The following is a 22,613-nucleotide window of genomic DNA, read 5'->3' on the forward strand; positions in this document are numbered from 1 at the left end:
TTACTGACATCAGCAATCCCAGAAATTAAATTCCAAAGTGATATGCATGAAAGTTTCTTGGAAATGAACTCTGCCTGTATAGGTATTTTTTTCTGGAGATGTCTGTAAACTCATCTAATAGGAGTAAGTAGCAAGATCCTATGACTGACCACTCATACAGACAGCAAATACCACAAATTTAAGGACCATCCGTAATTAAACTATAAAAGAAATGACTACAAAAGTAAAAGACTGGGAAATAAAATAAAGCAATAAATATATCCGAACGAATTATGTGTTCAGAGATTTATAGGCATAAGTATGTGGGTAATGTTCTTGGTGAATTACCTATATCTACTGATGTGACTACGTGTAATTAGCGTAGCTAGCGGTTAAGGCATGTTGGAACAGGGTACTACTTCTTACCTTTCATACATCTTCCATAAAATTCATATAGAATATTTGAAGGTAAATCTCTGAAATCTCCAATTTCTTGGCAAATACAAATGGTCTTCATTAATCATAGTTCTCCTGCCTCCTCATCAATAGATAAAACAATAACTAGGTATCTCTCACAATCAGTAGATAAGTAAGTCAGGTATCTCATGGGCTCTGGTTTTCTTTCACAGAAAACCTAAACCAACTTTCACTTTCAGATAAACTGTTAAAATTTTGAATGATTCCCTGAGTACCAAGTGTGATCCAATAATAACAGCATCACCCCTTTATCTGAGTCCTTCAATCAATATAGGCATAAACTTAAATCTGGACATTTTATTTTGCTAAGGTATATTAAATATTATATATTTAAAATGCTTTAATAATTAAAATTCCTGAGAATTTACTGAATTTTACTTGTAAGTAGCAATAAGCAATGATTTCCATCTATGAACCAAAATCTTCCTGTGATTAAATATGTGTAACTCGCAGTGATTCACTCAAAACCCGTTGTGGGTGTGGATGTTTCAGAGCAGAAGCTGGCCTAATTTTTTGTTATGTTTTAGATAGTAACATGGTACCTGAATAAAAATACCTGGAGGATCAGCAGCCACTTCCTACAAGACTCATAACATTTCCAAACACTAAAGGCATATTTGGAACACATTAGTTTCAAAGTCTCTTCTGTCAGAATTTGCTTGCATAATAAAACAGAGTTTCTTACGAGACCAACAAGGCTGTAGGAATTCAGCAGTAAATAAAGGTTTGAAAAATGAGAATACTGTTAGGAAAAATGCTTGTTTTAAGAATAACAGACTTGTAGGGCAGGGATGAACATCAAGAGGTCATCTAGTCCACTCAAAAGCTCTGAGGCAGGGTCACATTAAACTCCTATCATAACTACCTTGGCTTTATCTAATCTACGTTAACACATTGATGATGACAGTTTCCATAGCCTCCAAGGTAACCTGCTTTGTCATCTATTCTCATAGTTTAAAATAATTTTCCAATATCAACCTATTTATCTCTTACTTCAACTTAATCTTATTATTTACTGTCCCTTCTTCAATAATTTCAGATAATTTTGTTATTAATACATTTTAAACCTATTATCAATGTTCTTAACATTCATAACTAGCAGTGAGGGTCCACAACTTCCAAGTGATCTGAGTTCATGTGTTCCTTCTTTTATCATGTTTACAACTGTCACTGCAAACAAGGAGTTAGAAGGTCTCTCTAAAAAGTTTAGGATAAGCGTTTCGAACAAAATCACACAAGTCCAGAAAGTCAAGCTCTAAAAAGAATATGAGATATCATTTTTCTGATGGTACCACACAAATCTTTTTCATTTCCTGCCCTTTCAACTGTGGAACCTCTCAAGGGTTGTGTCTCACACACAGGGAGGTGATTTACTATCCCGTTAAGAAAGATCAGTAATAGGGTTTGAACAGAAATTACAGAAGACAGATAAGGATCGACTTTTAAAATACATGATATATTTTTAAACTAACCTGAGTTTGCTTGTCTCTTAACTTGCTGCAGGCCAGTGTTTTTCCCTTTCCATTTCCTTTATTAATATTATAACTATCTTGGATGCCCTCATGAGTTCCACTTTCCTGTGTTAGAGGCTGACTGATCTCCTTGAGACTTTCTACAGTTCTCCCAAGGCCTGTATGTTAGTCTGCGCTTTGTTTCAAGACTCATCCCTTGCTTAGTTTTCTTTAAAGCTTTCTTGGGACACTTTTTGGTATCCTTTTCACACTGATTCCCTGTTTTATTCTGAGTCAAACTTTCATCTCCTGATGCGCTTCTTGAACTCTTCTACTTCTCAGTTTCTATACTTTAAATTGGTCTACTGAGTTTCTCTCATTTGCAGCGTATGCTGTTTTGCACAGGCAATTGTTCAACTGCCTCTGTAAAACACAACATGTACTCACAGCACTTTATAACAATGCAAGGCAAAGGTTAAAAATTAAGAAGATCAATAGTCAGGAAATTCAGAATGCAAATTCTGAATGCCTCAGCTGTACTGGAATTGTAATTTTTTTATGGGAAAATATAAAGTTTAATGTGGTCAGTAAAAACAGCAGAGAAAAATACCATATATGTACAAGACCTATTCTACAGGTAAGACCTGCCTTCCCTCTGTCATTTATGAACCGTTGCAGGAACTCCATAGTAGGTAATTTTGATGTAATTGATCCAGAAAATTTTACTTTAACCCCAACAGTCAATGGTTGGCTTTTAATCTAACACATGAGAGCTCTATCTGCTCTGGAAGTGATTCTTACTATGTATCTTATTCTTTACCCAGAATACTAAAATTATAAAAGTTACACAGGAGAACTTTAATTTCCCCAGCCTGCATTAACTTAGCTGCTGTGATTAATTTTTTTGTTTATGTTAAAAGGAAAAGTGATGATAAAAGTAGAAGGCAAAACTCTGAGACATTGCTGTATGAGATGTAGCTTTGAGCAATCAGCTGCCTTTCAGTCTACAGCTTAAGCACCTTACTTCTGAAAGACTATTTCACTACTTACAGCCTTAGCAGTTAAAGAACAACCAAAAGTGGTCCAAAGCCTGCTCAAAGTCCTAAACCAGTCTACTTTTATAGCATTTTGAAAATCGAATTAAAAATACTCAGTCACACGCCAGGAGGATTCTAACTTTAAACGTTCCTACTTTAAAATTGTAAATGTGATTTGCTCTTTAAGGTCTTCTCATTTGGAGTTTTTAATGAAGCCTAAGTTGAAAAGAATCATCCACATTTCCAGTAATGGGCTTCAACTGTTTAGGATGTACAAGGTCAAGGAGATCAATGGAATTATATGTGTATTTTTCCATGGTCTCTCAACTCAACACCAAGTACATTAAAATAAGGCAACTTTTCCTTCTAAGACTTTTAAGCCCTCCTTCCAAACAGGCATAAACCAGAGATTATTACACACATTTCACAGGAAATATGCATAGAATAAGTCAGGTCTGAAGCTGAATTTACAACAGTTACAATTAAATATGCCTCAGCATATTTGATATAATAAGCATATCTGTAGATTTCACTGGTCTTGTTTGTCCAAGAAATATTTTTTTATTTCCTTGCATTTTTCCATTCATTAATAAAGAAAAATATCCCAAAATGTTAAAAATTATTTTTTTAAATTAATAAAATAATAATAAGGAAACCATAATTGCTCAAAACATATATATGTGCATAAAAAGATAAATTTGGGTTTTATTGCTAGTTTATTTTAAATAACCCAGGTGCTTTTTATTGTTTAGCATTTGCTTTTGGAATCTAATAATATCTTCAAGCCAAAATCACTTTATGGAATAGTGGCAATGCATTGGTAAATGAAGACCTATGGCATGATATAATTTAAATACTTAGTGATTGTACCATACTGCAGTTACTATAGACTATTGAATAATTCTGTATTACACTATTTGGTTGTCTGCAGTGTTCTAGTTCCTGTGACATTACAGTTTATCAGTCTGCATGATATACTTCACTATTCTTCATGTCTAATGTTTTCTTGCAACATCAGTGTTTTCATTACAGTTAAGCTGGATGTATATATACTTAAAAGTATTTATTTAAGCATATTATTTAAGTATACCCACTTAAAAGACAAGTGTCCTGTAATTGGCTCTAAGTTCCATCGTTTTCACATAACAATTTTCATAAGAAAAGATTTGTATCTAATGTGACTCTGCCATTATTTAAATAAAACAAATGCTTCAATTTTAAATTTTCTTAATAATAGAGTACAATAATCCACAATTAAAAGTCAGATAGCCTTTTCTGTCACTGTGGTGAATATTATTTCATGCAAATGGGAATGCTTAGTTCTTTGTGCATATTATGGCAATAAATACATTTGAAATTATCTTATGCATTTCTCTTTAGAGCTTTTTGGCATAATCAAGTTTAATCTATATGGCACCAGAGAATCGTATGAGAAAATATTTAGCTCTTTCAAATCTGATAAAGTTTTCTACAAAGCCCCATTGGAGTTTGAATATATTATCTTCAAGGATTTTTAGAACTTTCAAAATTTCCAATCAGCATTTTACATTTTGCCTGGAGTGGTATATCAAAGCGTGGAGTATTTTATCAGGCTTATCCTACCCTCTAACTCATCCTTTACAATTATGTATATGACTAGCTTGAATTTTAGAAAGTGTTGAGGCAAGGAATACTGTGACAAGAATTCTGAATTTCCAGGAAATACCTAGATGTGAACTCATGATAAAAGTAGCTGAAAACTCAACTTAATACAGTTCTGCAGATCAGCATGTTGCAGTTACAGCCTTTCAAACCTGAAAATATCATAGGAATCATTATAAGTCTCCCTGAAGCTCACAACTTTGCAAGCCTGCAAATGCCTAACTCATGAAGTTAATTTTTTAAATCCGAAGACCATCATTCCCTCATTAAATGACCAGGTATCACTCAGATGTCATTTTCTTTTTTGGCTATGTTTGTCAATAGCTTTAGAATTGGGGAGAATTTCAGCTGAGCAGATGCTGATACATGACTTGGTATGTTGCTTAATAGCTTGTTTACAATAAGATGACATACATTTCTTTGCAATAACCACAAACTGCTTCTTTTCATCTATACTAAGTAGCTCAGACACTGTTCTTTAAACAAAGAGGATAAAACTTCACCTTTTACCTCAACATCTCTTGAAGATCTGGTATTATTGGATTTCTACTCTGGAAAGTGTCGACATCATGTGTATCTCGGCTGTACCTTGGCAATGAAGGCATGGCAGTACAAAATCCTTTTTCTACTTTCATTGTAACATGCTCTTGAAATAAGATCAAATCATTCACTTAAAGCATTTGGGAGTGCATTCAGGTCAGATCTGAAGAATAATTTTGCCAAGCAGGAAATGAGAACAAACTTTTGAAGTACAAGTTTGAATCTTGATTCACAAGCCAGATGAAGTGAAACTAAAAGTAAAGCGGGTGGCTCTGTTACCATCTTGCTCTTAATAACAGAGTAATTCAGTCACTCACACTGAAGGCAAAGCAGCAAAGTTCTAATCGCCTCCCCTGCTTGATTCAGAGTAGGCATGAAAATACCTCCGCACTATGACACCATCCATTGGCAATCCAGTGCTGTCAGCAATGTATATTTACATGGCCTATCCCAAGCGCAACAACTTTCTCAGGGTACCACTGACAACATACTGCTATTTTGATTCTCCTTAATATTTTAATATTTTGCTTTTACTGAAAACGTGCTTGCGTAGAACAACTAATTCAAAGCTGAATTATACATTTTCTTTGACCTAAGATAGTTTCCCCCATATAATGGAAATGCATTTAGTTTCAGGCTGAAATTGATTAAGAAGAATTCCTGAAAAAGTTTCCCTTGTTACCATTTTATACCCTTTTCCACTGCAGACCTATTTGTTACATTTCTATCTAGCAATAAAATGGCTCGGGCTATTATCCATGACTCTATATGACCATATATCAGCCTTTAAACAGTGATCATGTTAAATGGCTTGTAATATCAGTATGTCCCTAAAGTATCAAACCAACTTTCAAGCACCTTTAGGTTCTGCAACCCTTTGCCTCCATCTCATTCATGATGAAGAGACTTAAACTGTGGTTTTCTTCTTAGTCTTCATTTTTTTGCTATCTATAGCTTTTATAACTCAGGTGGCAGAATCTTTCTGGTGATTCTAGCTAAGGTCCCAGCATCACAATCCTTTCTGTTTGTTTGCTTTCAGATTTTTTTGACAATTTGCCTAAACTGGTCAGCTGATAAGACACAGTACAGTCTGACTGATAAGATCAGCATTTCTGGTGGTACTGTTGTATCATTAGTTGTGTTGTGTCATCTTTGAATGTCAGAGTTACTAGAATTGTCTTCAGAATACAGCCTTGTTCAAAATATAAGCTCTATAATTAAACCAAACTAAAACTTTGAAACGGCTTTTACCCTTAGATTATTTTAATATCCAAAATAATAATATACTACCTTATTTTTATGCTGAATATAAGCCTTAATCTTGGTGAATGAAACTAAAACAATAGCTGGAAGGAAAAGATGGTTTCTCTTACATTCAATTTTTATCAAATGGAAAAATTTTAGAAATGGTATTTCAGCAATATGGCCTTTCTCCTTCCTGGGAAATATGATAAGTATTGAAACAAGAAACATGGGAATGGTGACTTGCAGATAATCTGTATGAAAGCAGCTGTTACACACTGTGTTCTTTTTAGGAACTTATGGTATTGAGTGGCCTTATGAATACATGAGGATTGCAAAAACTTCCATTGTTCATTAATGAATCAAACTAATTACAGCACAACTTGAAAATTATCTAAAAATATACAATGGAAAAGATAATTTTCTAGTCTTAATTTCCAATAACTAAAATAAGAGGTGTTGATGATATCAGAGACATGAGTTAAACTTCCTGATGACTGACCCTGCCTGCATCAAAATATTCTGTCCTCTAAGCGAAGGATGCTGTCAAGTATTTTTAATTATAGCTGACTTCCTCGAGCATGGTATAGTATGGTAAAACTGTTGGCTTCCCATACCATAATTCATCCAGTTGGTGAAAACCTTATTTGCAGGGAGACAACACAGTTTCACTTTCCAATGACAGAACTGTGTCTATGTAATAGTAAACTAACAGTGAACTACACTGATCTCAGGGCTTCCAAGAATTCTGCCCTGTGGCATTTTCTGTTTATTTCAACATACACAAACTATAGAGATTTGTTAAGGAAAAGGCAGATAATCCCTTGGGATAATCAGGCCTAAATTAAAAATTTATAGAGGAGGTTTGGTATGTTCACTGGGGGAAGGAAACATGGGCTTCCATGGGTCAAGATTAGAAGAATCAATATTTAAGGGCATACCATAAAGAAGAAAACAATAGACAGTAATTGACGCTTTTCATCTGTCCTCTTTCTGTCCCTCTCTCAATCATTGTTTGATACTGGAAGACATGAATTCATGAGAGCCACTGCTAATGAAAAATGCACTAGAATTTAACTGCATTTCAGAGCTGCTGGTGTCAAGGGGACAAGTAATATCTGTGGCTGTCAGAATGTAAATTAAGTCGCTTCATATGATTCACACTCGAGATCCAGAAAAGAATGTGGCCAAGAAAATGACATGACATAGTTGGCAAATTTGAAGTTAAATAGAGAATTTGTTATCATGGTCAAACTTTGATCCCCCATTACACTGCTATTATGCTGCAATAAATTATAGCAAACTTGTAACTGATAGGGGAAATTTTCTAGACCCCGAGAGTAACAAAGATCATTTTCTGAAGACCCTTTCAACCTGAGGAAAGTTAGAAACCATTAGTTCTTTTTATTCTTGGGTTTTTCTCTGGTAAAGCATATAATAATTCTTTAAAAAACTAAATATAAGAAGTCTTTGGTCTTTAGAACTGGTTTCAGTACCTTCATTATGGTGCAAAAACATCATGTACCAATTTTCAATGACATCATGAATATTGTTGCGTGCAACTCAGATTCAGGAAATAGCCTACGTTGTTGGCAACATATTCAGCAAAAATTGCCACATCATCAGTTTGTGATGGAAGTCACAGCACTTCCAGCCAGGCTCCCTCGGTACCTGCAGTTAGGCAAATGCAGCAGTACATAGCAGTAGAGCCATTTGTGCCTATGACATGGCTTCCAGCTTGTCAGAATTGAGATCAGTCATCTAAATGTTCAGCCTGAGACAAGCAGGGTTAACACTGTGAACAAAGCAGATGCCGTGAGCCCTGTGGAATCACACAAGTCTGTAAAATCTCCTCACTGTGAGGCACAAGGCTCATCACAGGACTGGCTGACCCAAACCAGAGGAGAGGGTCTTCCTGGGTTTCAAAGTTTAGCATGGTTTCTCCTTTTTGCAGGGGAAGAATTTAACATAATTCAGTGTCACACGGATACTTAGCTACTGTTTAGCTGGATACTACTGATTAATGTTGAGGCAGCTGAGAGAGAGAGATATTGAGCCAGGGAATGACTGTGGACAGCTGCTGCTGCGTTTGCAGGAGAGGGGGAGTATGCAAGTGGAGCACCATCGCATCTTGCACATCCATGTGATCAGGGTGTAGGTTGTTAGTCATATCTACACCACAAACACAGCCCACGAGGAAGACCCCTGTTGTTGATACTTCCAAAACATCACTCAGTACTCTGGAGTTGTATGGGTTATGTACAGAAACTTACCCCTACACATGCTCATATAGAATAGCAGACACGTACACACATGTGCACGCACACACCTGTTAGTAGGTGTTACAGTTCGACCGAACCTCTTCAGTTCTCACCTGCTATTTCTAGGTCTGCTCTGTATGCAAGTTAAAGGACAGTTTCTATAAAACAGTTGGGACATTTCGAAATACATGAAATATGCCAACAGCTTTCTCATTCTAAAAATGGTACTTAAAGTTTAAAATCATGTAAGGTTCAAAACAGAGCATGGAATTGAAGGCAGTGGTATTGACTGTAGGTGTCCTGAGTGTGATGCTGAAAACCGATTTGCCTGAATTATGATCTTCCCAAAATTCTCTATGTTAATTTTAATAACCATAATACTAAGCCTAGTACTTTGAAAACGAAGGGAAGGACAAACAATCCATTCCTAAACTGCTACTACAGCTAGATATACAATTTTTCTAAGGCAGTGCATGATGTACTTTTCCTAGAAGCCCCACAACTTTAGTCAGAACCTTTTAAAAAGCTTATCAAGATACATTACATAATACACAATATGAATTTCAGCAGAGACAGTGACATCACCTGTTAGCCACTTTGTAGTTGACTCTGCAACCTTATTTATCCACATTGATGTTTTTTCATGACAGATATAGGATATCGGGCTCTCTGTAATCTGAAGTTCGCCATATTAGTTACCTTGCAAAGTGTGCATTGACTAAGAGGATGGAGGAAATTAGGAGACATATTTGTACCTAACCTTGAGATAAAAGGTAACTTAATTACCTGTCTCCCTAACACCAGTCTCTGGCCCAGCTGGCGTGTAGTTATCTTTTTATTTTAAATGTTTACAGTGCAATTGTGCTCAGTAGCTATCTTATTCAAAATGACAGTAGTCTGATTTTTTTCTGTCTTTTTGGAAAGCAGTGATTTTAACAGAATATTTTTCAGAAATATTTTCTGCTTGGTCAGTACTGTGCACTGTCTGATCTGTGCACAGAACATCACATGAAAAATGCATGCACGTATCAGGTACAAAACCTAATACTATCTGTGCCTCAGCTTGAGCTGATGAGAAGTTTTGTGCATTGCACGTAATAGCTGAATCTTGCACGCCCCTTTGTCTTTGCTGGCAAAATGTGACTTCAGATGATTCAGAGGCCAAACTCTGCCAGGTGTAACAAATGTCCACAGAGGATGAATGGATAGAATTATTTATTACTATTAATGCCAGGAAGTGTATTTTACAGGAAGTCATTTAATTATCTGTTGAAGTGCTAGGGTTCAGCATTTCAATACATAAAACTCAATGATGCATTAATTTAATCCACCTCCTTAGCATCTAGGCACATTTAGTAAAAAATGCAGGAATTGTTACAGTTGGTTCCAGTCATCAGAGTGATAGGCCCTGACAGCTTTAACTCTATAATTAACAGATAATATATATAATGTATAAAATATATAGTACATAACATATAACTATATAAATTATTATATGACGTGAATAATTTATAAAAAGAGGCACGATTCGAAATCAGATTGCTATGAAAAACAAGTTTCAGTAAAATTACACTGCAAAAAGATAGCAAGTTTGATCACTGTATCTAGAACACAGAAAACTAAGACAGAACCACAATTTTACATAACAGGATCCAAAATCTTGCCACAGTTCAAAGAAAACTAGGAGTAAAAGATCAAGTGTACCTCATGTGTCTCACTTCTGCAAATGAATACACAAATAGCAGGCAGAGAAACTGAAGCAACTGTTACAAGCAAATGTCTTCTCCTACTAACAGGTAAGGGTTCCTTTGAGATATTTTGGTAGTTATTTTCACTATTTCAGCTACTTTTCAGAGTGGTTCAAGCTCCTTAAAAAGTGGTAAATTCTATGTTACAGATTTATGTATCGATTTTTGGCAGTAGTCCCCACTCACTGACTCAGAAAAGATATTCTTATGCCTCATACAGCAAGTGCATATACAAGGAATAGAAAACTCCTCATATGTGAACTGGAAACCCAGTCTATCATATACATCCATTACCAGAAAAGACTGAAAGAGAACACCAAAGCATACAGTTCTTGCCAAACACATTCATATATTTGTGTTCAAGAAAACTAGGTATACAGGCAGGGCTTACTGAAAAACTACCTCTTGCTTAAAAATGTCTTGCAGACCCTGTTAAATGCTTCCTAGCACCGATGGTCCTGACATATGAAAAAAAAAGCATAGCTCAATCTCCATTTGAACAAATTTTATATTGTTTAGCTATTTACTGGTATCAAATGACTACACTGAAATATAATAATCTTAAATGGATTTTATGGAAATATTATGATACAGAAAATTTCTGATTTTAATTTTATTAAAGCCATGAAAGTTAAGATGCCCATAAAAGTGATCGTTATCATTCCAAAAGAACAACAATTACTAATTATGAGTTTGGCATTTTCTTGCTTAAAGCAATTTTTAATTTTCCGTATACTATGCCCATTTTCTACATGAAATGAAATTGATCCTTACTACTTTGAATCTAGTACTAACCATTATGAGTCATATTAGACATTTCAGTGTCTGTGTCTCTAGGACATACGGTACCCTGAGTGAGAGATATAACAGAATAATTTTACTTAGCTATTAAACAATTATACCCATGTTTTCTTACAGCTAAAAGGTTTATAATTTCTATTACTAAACCTAAAATATCTATTGTTTTTTTTTTCACTATCTGAGAACCTCAGCATGTCAAGTACAATGAAGATTCCAATTAATCTTCTCTGTAACCTGATTTTCTGTTGTTTTCCGACTCAAACAAGATTTGAATTTGAGGAACATACACTATACTGGGTCTATGTAACCTGTAACAATTTTCTACCTTAATAGCCATACTGGAGCATTTGAAAATTGTCAGTTATTTATCTTGCCATGAACTAGTAGCCAAAGAGTAAAACTATCATCTCTGAAGAATGGTACAGTAAACCATGGATTGCAAAGTCAGGCACTGGCAGTGAAAGTATATCCTCTTGCTTACACCTAACAAAGCTAATGTTCAATATGGGCCATCCTTTCACTATACAAATTTTATGTTAAATTTAGTCAATTTCATCTCTAGAAAAAAATGTTTTAAAAAGAAGAAAATTAATCAAATTAATAAAGATTTCACTCAGCAGAATCAGACAGCAAAATACAATTCATCTTCCTATGGACTTTTAACAAGTTGTGATAACCTCACAGAGCCATCTGTAAGTGCTACTCAATATCTGTGTTCAAAATAAAATAAGCTAAGTCTGTCTAAAGGAATACACCAATCTGGATTTTTCACAGCAAAGCCATGAAAAGTAGAATTCATACTTCCTGCCCCTCACTATAAGACTAAGGTCTTTACCTCAATTGACTATTCAGGTTTTTCCATGGGCCGTAGGAAAAGAGAGGCAACCTCCATAAGACAACTCTTCCTGTCCTCAGAGAAACATCCAAGACACATGGGAAGAATCGTTCTCTGGGATTTTTTCTCTCTCTCAGTCTCCCTCCAAAATCTATACAGGGACACTAGATAACATTGGCTAACATTTAACTTTTTGATAGCTAAATTCAAGAAAGATGAATCCATCTTCTCACTCATCCAGCCTTTGGTTGGAAATCTTAGTTTATGGTCAAGTTGCTTTCCCCCCTCACCCCGTGCAGACCGACTACTTGGTTTGAAGTTTCAGCATCTCATTGGCACCTAGTTAAAATTCTTACTGCATTACACCTGCCACGCTCTCAGAGACACGTACGTTAGTCTGCTCCATCTAGAAAGCTGATAGGGAGTCCAGACTTTCAGTCGCTCCTGTAATAGCATTAGATCTCTGATGTGGAATGAGGAAGGTTGCTATCAGGTTGCTAGGCAATCAATACAAGTGTGGGCAAGATTTACAGCAGAACAGATAAGGGTAAAGGGAGAGTCATTATAGCGTAGTTTCTGATGATTAAATAATGCCTTAACCCGGAAGCAAGCCAGGGTTTTTTCCTCCAAAAGAAACCAACAGAAACATTGGAATTGTTCCTGTTCAGATAAAGGTATCTGAACGTAGCCAATACCATTTCTGCATATTGCCATCTCATGAGTAGAGTTTACTATTAGCATACAATAAATATGCAGATTTTTATATACCCCTGACTCAATTCTTTATGGATCCTATTTACTGACTGTAAAAGGTAAAGAATACAGAAATGGAAGTGTGAAATTGTTTAAAATTTGTATGCTTTAGGAATACATTAGAAGAAAAAAAAAAAGCATAACTAATATTCCATACCTGAGTAGTGGTTGCTTTGGATAAGAAGGTTGGTCACTGTTTTGGCATGGCTGAGGTTTTTTTGTGACTTGCTTATAAATATTCCTGGCAGTTACTCCAATCCATAGCATAGTAGAGAGTGTAGAATAATGTAGTACTATGCCAACCTAGAAAAGAGTGGACATTAAACACATCAGTAAATGGATCAGTAAAACAAGACTTTTAGAAAAATCTTACTGCACAAGCGTACAAGAAAACTGATCTTTTTAAACTGAATTTGTAAGTGCATCCATTTTTACTTTCTCTCTGGTTATTTCTAACCAGGGAAAACATTTTTTAAAAAGCAGATTAAATCTGTTGTTTCCTAGAATCATAGATAATATCTGTGATACCAGATGATACGTTATGAAACTAAGACTGTAAAGATATTAATTTTCCAAGAACCTGATTAATGACAACTATTTACACCTGGATTTAAAGTGATGTAAAACTTAAGTTTGTGCTGCAAGCTGTGTTAGTTTATCATGACAATGCAGTTTAAAAATTAATGAGAGGTCAAAATTTTACTTGCTATTACGCTACTATTTCCTTTCATTTTTCAGGAATATCCCTGAATATCCAGTTCCCTCAGCTGTATAGAGCCAAGGTTGACTTCTTGTAATGGGATCAGTACTATTTGCCTAAACCCAGATTATTTTCAGACATATTTCAAGGAACTTATAAACTTGGCCATACAATTTTTAAAATTAAAGTGACAGGTCTAGGCATCCTCCCTTAAAGGCAAATACAAACTCTCAATAGTGTTGTTATATTTTGTCTCCAAAAACCTGGTGTGTTTATCATTGCATGTAAAATAAAGTGCAAACACCTCTAAAATACTAACATTTTTGTTATGTTAGTAATTGTTATTCATTACTATGGAAACAGTAATTGGAATTTTATCCAATCTCCAATGCTTTATTACACCAGCCAAGTCTCCATCTGATTATATAAAATGAGGTTACCTTTGAAGCAATAACCTGACATTTTGCAGTGACAAGTAAAATATTGCTATAATTGGAAAGCACATAAATGTTTAAGGAATACAGAGAACTGCTGAATAAAGCTAACACAAATCTATTATAACGATTTATTTGAACCAGTGTTCATTTTTGCTCAACTTAAAACAAAATAATTGATGGGTAAAGAAAAAACGTTCCATTAATTTTGTTTACATTTAGTAAAATAGCACAAAACTTGAAGATAGCAGCAAATATCATCTACAGAAAACCCTTTGTAATTTTCTCTGGGACTTGTCTGACACATTAGACAAGGGAGTATAAAGCCTTCATAGCTGTTGTTGCTCGAGGTAAAAGAAGCAGAAATAAGAGAATGAGACAAGTTTGTATCATCAGCTGGCAGATGTTGCCAGTTCAGTGGCTAGTGCTGTCTGGACTTCGTTCATATGCAGCTTGCAGCATTTTCTGTAGGGACGCAGTGAATATGACTATGAGCTAGAGGTCGGAGTGAAGGAATAAGTCAGGAGGGAGAGGAGAAAGGGGGAGAAAAAGGAGGTGGGAGCCATGAGAAAGAACTGGAAAAATTCTAGAGCTTTGGTTTCTACACCTCCTTCTCATTTCAGCAGAGCAGTGCTACTATATATTCTGTCATTATCCTGCCCAAGTATGCCAAAGAATCCATAAGAATATGAACAGCAGGGATGAATTCTATGGGAGAAGGCACATGCATGTGAAATTTTGACAACAGATACAGCCCTATATACAGAAATGATCACCCACTTAAGTGAACAAGATTCCTAAAAATAGTACAATAAAACAATTTTATTGAACTTTCAAGGACACGACTGAACTGAAAACATTGTTGTGCTACACCTTAGTCACATTACTTCACAGTGTGCTCATATTTCAGCAACTTAGTTCCTTCTGATGTATGGACAAATTGAACAAACACAGGCAAGAGACAGAAATGTTACCATCTTCTGTACTGACTCTTTAATAATATGTCTCTTTCTCTTAAAAAAAATAAAATAAATTTGCATTTCATGCTTAAAGGAAAAGAGGATATATCCTCATGATACAGGACATCCTTATGACTGACAGATTTGAAGGACAATGGTGACAATTGAGATAAAACATACATGACACAACAAAAACGTGGAATTTGGAAGGGTGCACTGAGCTGTTATACTAATTTCCAAAGGAAAGGGTTACCCTTTTCTCTGTGTAGTGATGATTTTATTTCTCACTTCCTATCACTAAATTTACTTTCTGGACTAGAATTTTTGCTGTTATTCATCTACTAATAATAATTAGTAAAAAAATGCCTGTCACCTCATCTTGAAAATTCAGTGTTTCAGAGTGGTGGACTTTACTCTCTGCCTCTTCCTCCCCCCTATCTCCACACTGAAAGTCACGCCACGGAGATGCATTTTCCTCACTGTTGCACATAGGAGCTGTGGCTGCATGCTCTTGTGTCTCCTTCAGTGGGATCACCTCTTTCTAGCTCTCTTAAGCTAGGAAGACATCTGAGCCCTATGCTAGAAACACATGAGATACCAGCTCGTGACTTGGAAGGGCAAGACAAGGCTTAACAGAAAGGGGAACAGGACAAAGATAGTTTTGTTCAGTAAACTCTCAATTTTGTTAGTAAATGTAAACCTTAGGTTTATGCACTAAAGGTCCAGGGTACAAATTTATCTATGTATATCTTGTTACTGGATTTGTGCCTCCGTAAAGCCTAAGAGGACAGTTAATAGATACAAATTAAATACCCAAGTGTTCACTTAAAACTATAATCACTAGAACTTTTGAATTTCACATAAAATGTGTGGGAAGGGTCAAGTTTTCCACACAGAACAAAGGATTATAATTGAATATATTAGTGATGACCTTTATTCATAAGAAGGTTTTCCACTGGCAGGCTAAATGGTACAGAAAGAACTGTCAGGATGTATGCATTGAAGACAGCATTGCACCTAAAGCTGTTTAATAACCACAGTTATATGGTGAAAATTTTCCCGTTTTCTTGGACTCGTTTTTTCCATGTCCTGTGTTCTTAGAACTCTTATCTTTGGGAATAAGCACCAGCCTACTGAACAGAAAATTACACTTTTCTACAGTAAGAAGATGCTGTCTGTATATGTTCCTTCAATACATTTCAGTACTTTAGAGGTAACTTAAGTTCCAGACCAGAATGCACATTTATGCAAAGCATTTTGTCACAAAAAACTCTCTTGATCAGCTTTAACTTGAACACAAATTCTTTGTTTTCCCATAGTTTAATTTCATTTCTTTTTCTTCAGTTGTAATCATATTTCAGATAAGACTGTCCTTCTTCAGCCAGTTCTACTTCAAGAAGGATATGGATATATATGACATCCCGATTAAACTACTAATCCTGCCCTGAAAGTGATTTTTTTTCAGTGAGATGAAGGGATTCAGGAATTTCTCTGCAGTCTGTAACACCACTAGATGTGAATATTTCATGATCTTAAAACACTTAGCCTTAGAACAACCCCGTGCTCCCTTCACAAGTAGAAAATTTAGAGCAAGAAGTTCAGATCCACAGATCAGGTACCTGAGACTAGGAAGGGCTGGTTTGGCATGCACATCTAACTCCATAGCGTGCAAAGTCTTTAGCCGCCTCAGGTTGCTGCTAGTAAAAGTTTCCAGCCACCTGAAGTCTTGCTTGTGCCTATGACAACCTGTTCCTGCCTCAGCAGAGCTGAACAGTGCAGCACCTTTCTCAGCAAAGACCACTCAAGGACTCTTGAATAGCATTTGTCACTTCAGACACCCTAACTGGCAAACTTGGTCACAGCACTTAACTTTACACCCATTCTTTAAAAAAAAAAAAAAAAAAAGCTAGAGTTGAAAGAACTGCTCTTTCCTCCCTCCTTCTATATTTTTTCTATCTACCACTTCCACCCAACTATGTGGTGCATAGTTCTAGGACCTCCTTAATTTAACAGGATTCAAAACCAAATTCTGGACTTCCAAGAATAGTACTCTGACTTCTAGGCTACTGGTTAGTATGGAATGGGCTTCATCTTTCTTGCTGAAGATTTACCGCCCTATAGAAAGGAATTCACAAGCACCTTCACATATGACACTCATATGACATATGACACTGGCTCTGATTGAGGCCATTCTGCCATTCCTAACACAACATTTGCCTTGCATAAAGGATTTTTCCATAAACTCAAGACTCTGAATTCTACAACAATAGTCGGCATTTAGTGACACCCAGAATCAGATTTGTGGGTAATCTAAACAGTCTGCAGATATAACCTCATTCACACAGGAAATCTGTGAAGAAATCCAGTCTTCCAGACCAGCACTCTAACATCAGTTCTCTCTATAAATCATAAAGACTGCATAGAATACACAAGTGAGACTGTCTATACAAAATACTCTCTGAAACAGGTAAGCAGGTTTAAAAGGGAATTTTAGATTTTTAGATTCCAGATAAAAATAAATACCTTACCATCTCTTAAAACACTTTTTTTTTTTTTTTTTGTAATTATTTTGCCTTCAAGGGCACATGAAAGTTCTTCCAGCTATCTATAATAGAAAAATGGGTCCATTTCCATAGCATTACTTCTTGCTGCTTAAAATTAGCCTGGGACAGCTCATTTAGAGGGAGAAGGTGATCCAAATGAGTTACTTTAGAACCACCTTTCTTGGTTAATTATGAAGGATAAAAATTAACTCAGTCTATTATTTCCCTTGGGTAAGGATGTTGCAGTGAAATTTGTGTGGAAGTTTTAGGGATAATTGCAGTAAGAAAGGTGGAAGTTCACTGGCTTTGACACCACATTTCAGTGATTAGGACAGAAAATGCTTGCACTTGAAATCTCCCCTGCACTCAGGAAACAAAAAGTGTAAATTACATTGCAGCAGGGTGAAACTGTGTTTTGGATTGTAGCAGATGGAAAGATGCCTGTGCTATTGCAACACTGATGGTGTTACACATGGAGTATAACTAATATTTTAGTGCTGCTTGAAGCAGTAGTATTTTCACAAATATGTTTTTAAACCCTAACATCATTTTTCCCCTAGAACTGGAGCGGGGGGGGGGTGGGGTGTGTGTGTGTGTGAGAAAAAAGAGAAAGAGACAAAAATTAGATTTAGTGGACACACAAGCCCAAAATAACCATATAAATATACCTTTTGGTAGGCTGGGTAATTTAAAGAATTGCTGTATTATATACTCAGGAGGAGTGCTGTCCACCCCACCACTGCTTACACAAGCTAAGGGAAACATTAAAATATGTGAGCTTCTCCGGAAACCATTACTAGGTCTGACCTCACTACCTCCTAGCTTTGGCACGCTGACTATTAATTGATAGAGTAACCACTCAGGGTTATCACAGGAGGAGACAGGCACTGGGACTCACAAGATTTTGAAAAATGTTGCTGTCAGCAGGCAAGAAAGGGGCTGTGGTGGGGTATAATGTTCTGGGAGTGAACAGTTTTTCTGTCTGTTACCAGCTATAGGAGTCTTGTCTTAGATTGTTTGGACCGTTGGATCCATTAGCCCTACTTAATTGCATAAGACAATATCTACCAGGAACCAAAGGACTGTGTGTGTATTGCGTGTCCTATATCTTGCCTATGCTTTAAATGCTGCTGCTATTTTTTGTTGATGTAGCAAGCTGTCAGGTAAATAAAAAACCTTACAAAATTGATTAGAATGCATATGTGAATGGGTCCATTCAGTTTCCCTAAGTGCGTATATTTCCCAGCAGCTCAGGGTCTGGCCCTATACCATAGCAAGAAACAGCTGTCACTGATAATGCATTTTATGCAGATACCCCTGTAGTTCATGTGTTCCTCATAAGAGATTATTAATAACTCATTTATCTCAATCATTTTTTCATTATCACTGTTAATACTGCATTGTTACCACGCAATCTGCAAAGTAAATAACCAGATAATGATTGAACAACAGATGGTCATTTGTGACCATGTAATTGCATAGCCCTACAAACTAATCTGCTACCCTCACTCGCAAAGTGCAGGTAAAGACAATGGTAAGTTATATTTCAATTTTCTAGAACTCACAAATTTATTATGATGCAATACACTAGATATTGGGAGATATTTAGTTTAGAATAATCTAGTGGAACCTGTGTCATTTAAAGGAATACCATGTAATATGCATAGGTAGACTTTGCATGTAGGGCATTAGAGGTGCTTACACACCTACATGGGCTGTTTATTGAAAGTCACGCACAAGTATACACAAAAAGATTCCAAAGCATTTCACTGAAAATTAGAATGATAACTCTTACACTAGTTATGCAAGTTTTGCAATGACTCTGCTGCTGGCTGGCAACTCTTGCTCTTTACACCCGTTCAAGTCAACCAGAAGAACCAGATTAGTGACAGGCAAAGTATCTGGGAGAATGTTGGCTTAATAAAGTGCTTTACTACAGGTAAATACCTAGGACATCCATGAGATCTGGAGTGCTTCTATAAAATCCAAGAGGAAGAAATATTTAAGACAAATTGCAACATGACCTCATCAGGCATTACAGAAGATGACTGAAATGGCTCTCTTTAACATTGTACAGACACAGCCTCTATATTCAGAGCAGCTGAAGCCATGCCCTCTCTGTGCATCTCACGGCACTACATCCCCAGAAAGGATGAAGCAAGAGATGTGAAATAGTCCAGCAGTGCAAACAGGGGTCCAAAAATCACAGGGGTACTGGTCTGCTGTGTCTCCTTTGCTTGAGTTGTAATTACAAGACACAATCATACTATAAACATTACGCTGCCCAAGTGTACATTTAGGAATCACCCAGTGAAGCCAGGGCCACCCTCAGGCAAATGGTATATGTATTACAGAAGTGCAGCAGTAATTTTAGTTCCACACATTCAATTCGAAGATCAGAAAGGACACAAGTATTTGGGAATCGTAGTTTTCAACTGTCTTGTAGAACAGAGAAATATTATGATTTCCAGGGATTTTTTTAAACTAAGGAAATCTGAGCTGCAGAGAAGCTAGTGATTTAGTCAGCCTCTCACAGAAACTCAGATGACTTATCCTGAAGAACTTAAGATCCAGGAACAATCAATGAAAAGAAAGAGAACTATCAATATTATGATAAAAGACACAGTTTCAGGTTTTCATTCTACTAGTAACAATTACCAAGGCAGATACTTACAGCCTGACATATAATTGGATATTTAATGCGATTGATTCCACCAGCAAAAACAGCAAACGTAAGAGCAGTATGGAAACAAAAGTTGAGAAGCATGTGCCATCCTTTTCTACTTATTCGGATTGTGCTGTTGAAAAATCACATTTTAAAATTAAAACCCAACATATTTATTATGAAAATTACAATTTGGAAAAAATGCTTAGTATGATAGAATTAAATTCTCTGATTCTTGAATAGCTACTTAGCAATCTACCTATAGGACAGAGTCTGATGCATACAGCACTGAAATAAATGGTACAAAGGTACAATCAATGGTAAAAATTGTAGTCTATTGACAAGGGTCTACTGACTTAAGGTTTCCCCCATCAACTCAAGCATTTAAAGTAGTGTAATAAAAGCAAAAGGCTTATTGCATAGATTCAGATATGCAGAACTTTACAAGACATCTCTAAAGGATTAAATGGAAGCTGAAGATCAGAAGTCATTGCATTAAGTTCACTTAATTAATATTTAGCAGCTTCTACAGTACAATACATTCCTACCATTTTAAATTGCTAATGGTCTTTAACAGAAGTATGTAGTTAAGATGGCATTTATATAAATCTTTCATATAAAGGAAAAGACAAGTTTTATAAAACCAAGAAGATTTAGAAGTCAAAGAAAGTTTCTTTTCCCCAATGATAGTTACCAGTCTTTCAACCAAACCTGGTCTTAGGAGCCAATACACCAGTGGAGCTGTCCAAAGTGCTGCTCAACTGGAATGTGCCAGAAAGCAATTTGATAGTGCTCCTGGTTTTATATTGAATTGTGAAGTTAAAAATCTTAGCAGCAGCGTGTGGACTATTTAGACATAAGTCTCAGGAAAGATACAGCTTGGGAACACCTTTAGAAAGGTCGTTTTTTTAATATATTTCTCTGTTGTAAATCCCATTGCTGATACTAGTATCCAACAGTAATTCAGATAATTTTAATTAATCTTTTCAGTGACGTTACAAAAAATAAAGTTTGTCAGCAAAATTCTGACCATTTAACACAAGTGCTTAAAATGGAATTCTTACCTGTGATGGACAATGTAGGTGATAATGGAAGCAAAGAGGCACAACAACATAACTGCTGTACATGCGTATACCACAGGGTGCAGAAACTCCCCTGGGTACTGGGGGAAAGACAGCACTGTCTTAAAATCCTAGGAGAAAACAAAGTGATTTAACATTGTTAGGCATGTGTGAAACTCTGAGACTTCATTTCAATATGTCCTGTCATTTCTAGCTGTTCCCTTTCAAAAGCAGGAAAATAAGATGATGAACTTTTTATGTAGATATAGTTCATGAATTTACAATAACATCAGACTGCTCTTTTCTCATCTGCATACACTTTGCAAGAAAGAAATTAACCTTTTTGTACAAGCAGACATATCCTAATTGAAAAAAAAAGGTCTGAAAACATACACAGAATATTACATTTTCCAGGCATTAGCAATATCTGTTCCTTCTGATAACATGAACTTTATGTGTGTATTTTACTAGGATATTAAGTACAAAATATCAAATTACCATAAAGGTCTCTGAATGGCATATACATGGCTGCAGAAGAACCACTCGAAGAAACAAAAGCCATGAGAATACACAGAAAATATCAACTGACTTGCTCCTATATTCAAATACAATTCCCAGCTGATACACTTCCTTTGACCCAGTGACCTTCACACTCGGTTGCAAATACTCTACTATCTGAATCAATTCAAAAACCGCTTGACAGCTATATTAACAGCAGAGTAAAGATCCTCACATTCCTTTTGGACCTGCTAGTGCCTGCTGACACAATTTTTCATGAAAAACATAATGAAAAACTATTAATATCTTTGTAAAACTAACCATATCAAATTTCCCATTCTAAATTAAGTAAGAAATAATAGGAAAGCTAAATCTGCAGGTGTGATGGATGGAAAGCAGAAGGAGACCATTACAGCAAAGAGTATGTCTTCAGACTACCTGAATTAATCCAAACATTAGAGGTTCACAGTAATACATTAAGCCATATCTGTCTGTGGCACTAGAGTTCTGCAAACAAGTACTGTAAGTTAGATGTGTAAATGACCACCTGAATGCAAAGAAAGTGCCGTTTACATGCCAGTTTCCATGTGCAGTGGCACTAACTGCACACACAAAATGAACATACACCCCAGCACAGAAAAAGCTAAGATCTGAAAAAGCACTGAATATGACAATCCAGCAAGCTAACACTGAAAATGCTGGCATACATTTAAAAGACTTTTTTCTTATCTATCAATTTTAGGTTCCCCTGGAAGACATTCAATATTACTTTCCTGAGGTGAAATCTCCCCTTTGGAGACTGGGACTGTAATGGTAATACATTTTTTTAGTCACATTTGCATGCAGATTGCTGATTTCCAGCACCATTATTTATGGATATGAACTTGTCCATGTACAAGCAGCTAATATTCATGAGTATATGCAATTATTAAATTGGGGGAAAGGTACTGTTCCGTTTACCTTTTAGAAAGGTCCTTATAAGTAACAA

General features: G+C 35.9%; 1 protein-coding gene across 2 annotated transcripts in view; it reads right to left on the reverse strand.

Moving 5' to 3' along the window:
• Window positions 1-22,613, reverse strand: part of LOC119153768 (adhesion G protein-coupled receptor A3-like) — a 277,280-nt gene that overhangs the window by 22,102 nt on the left and 232,565 nt on the right. For both annotated transcript variants that reach the window (XM_037400601.1, XM_037400602.1), the window contains 3 exons: window positions 21,131-21,258; window positions 20,076-20,199; window positions 12,923-13,068 (listed from right to left, as the gene is read on the reverse strand). In XM_037400601.1, coding sequence (XP_037256498.1) covers window positions 12,923-13,068; window positions 20,076-20,199; window positions 21,131-21,258 — 398 coding nt within the window. The remainder of the gene's footprint in view (window positions 1-12,922; window positions 13,069-20,075; window positions 20,200-21,130; window positions 21,259-22,613) is intronic.

Source organism: Falco rusticolus, chromosome 9 (assembly GCF_015220075.1).
Source record: "Falco rusticolus isolate bFalRus1 chromosome 9, bFalRus1.pri, whole genome shotgun sequence".
Lineage (NCBI taxonomy): Eukaryota > Metazoa > Chordata > Aves > Falconiformes > Falconidae > Falco > Falco rusticolus.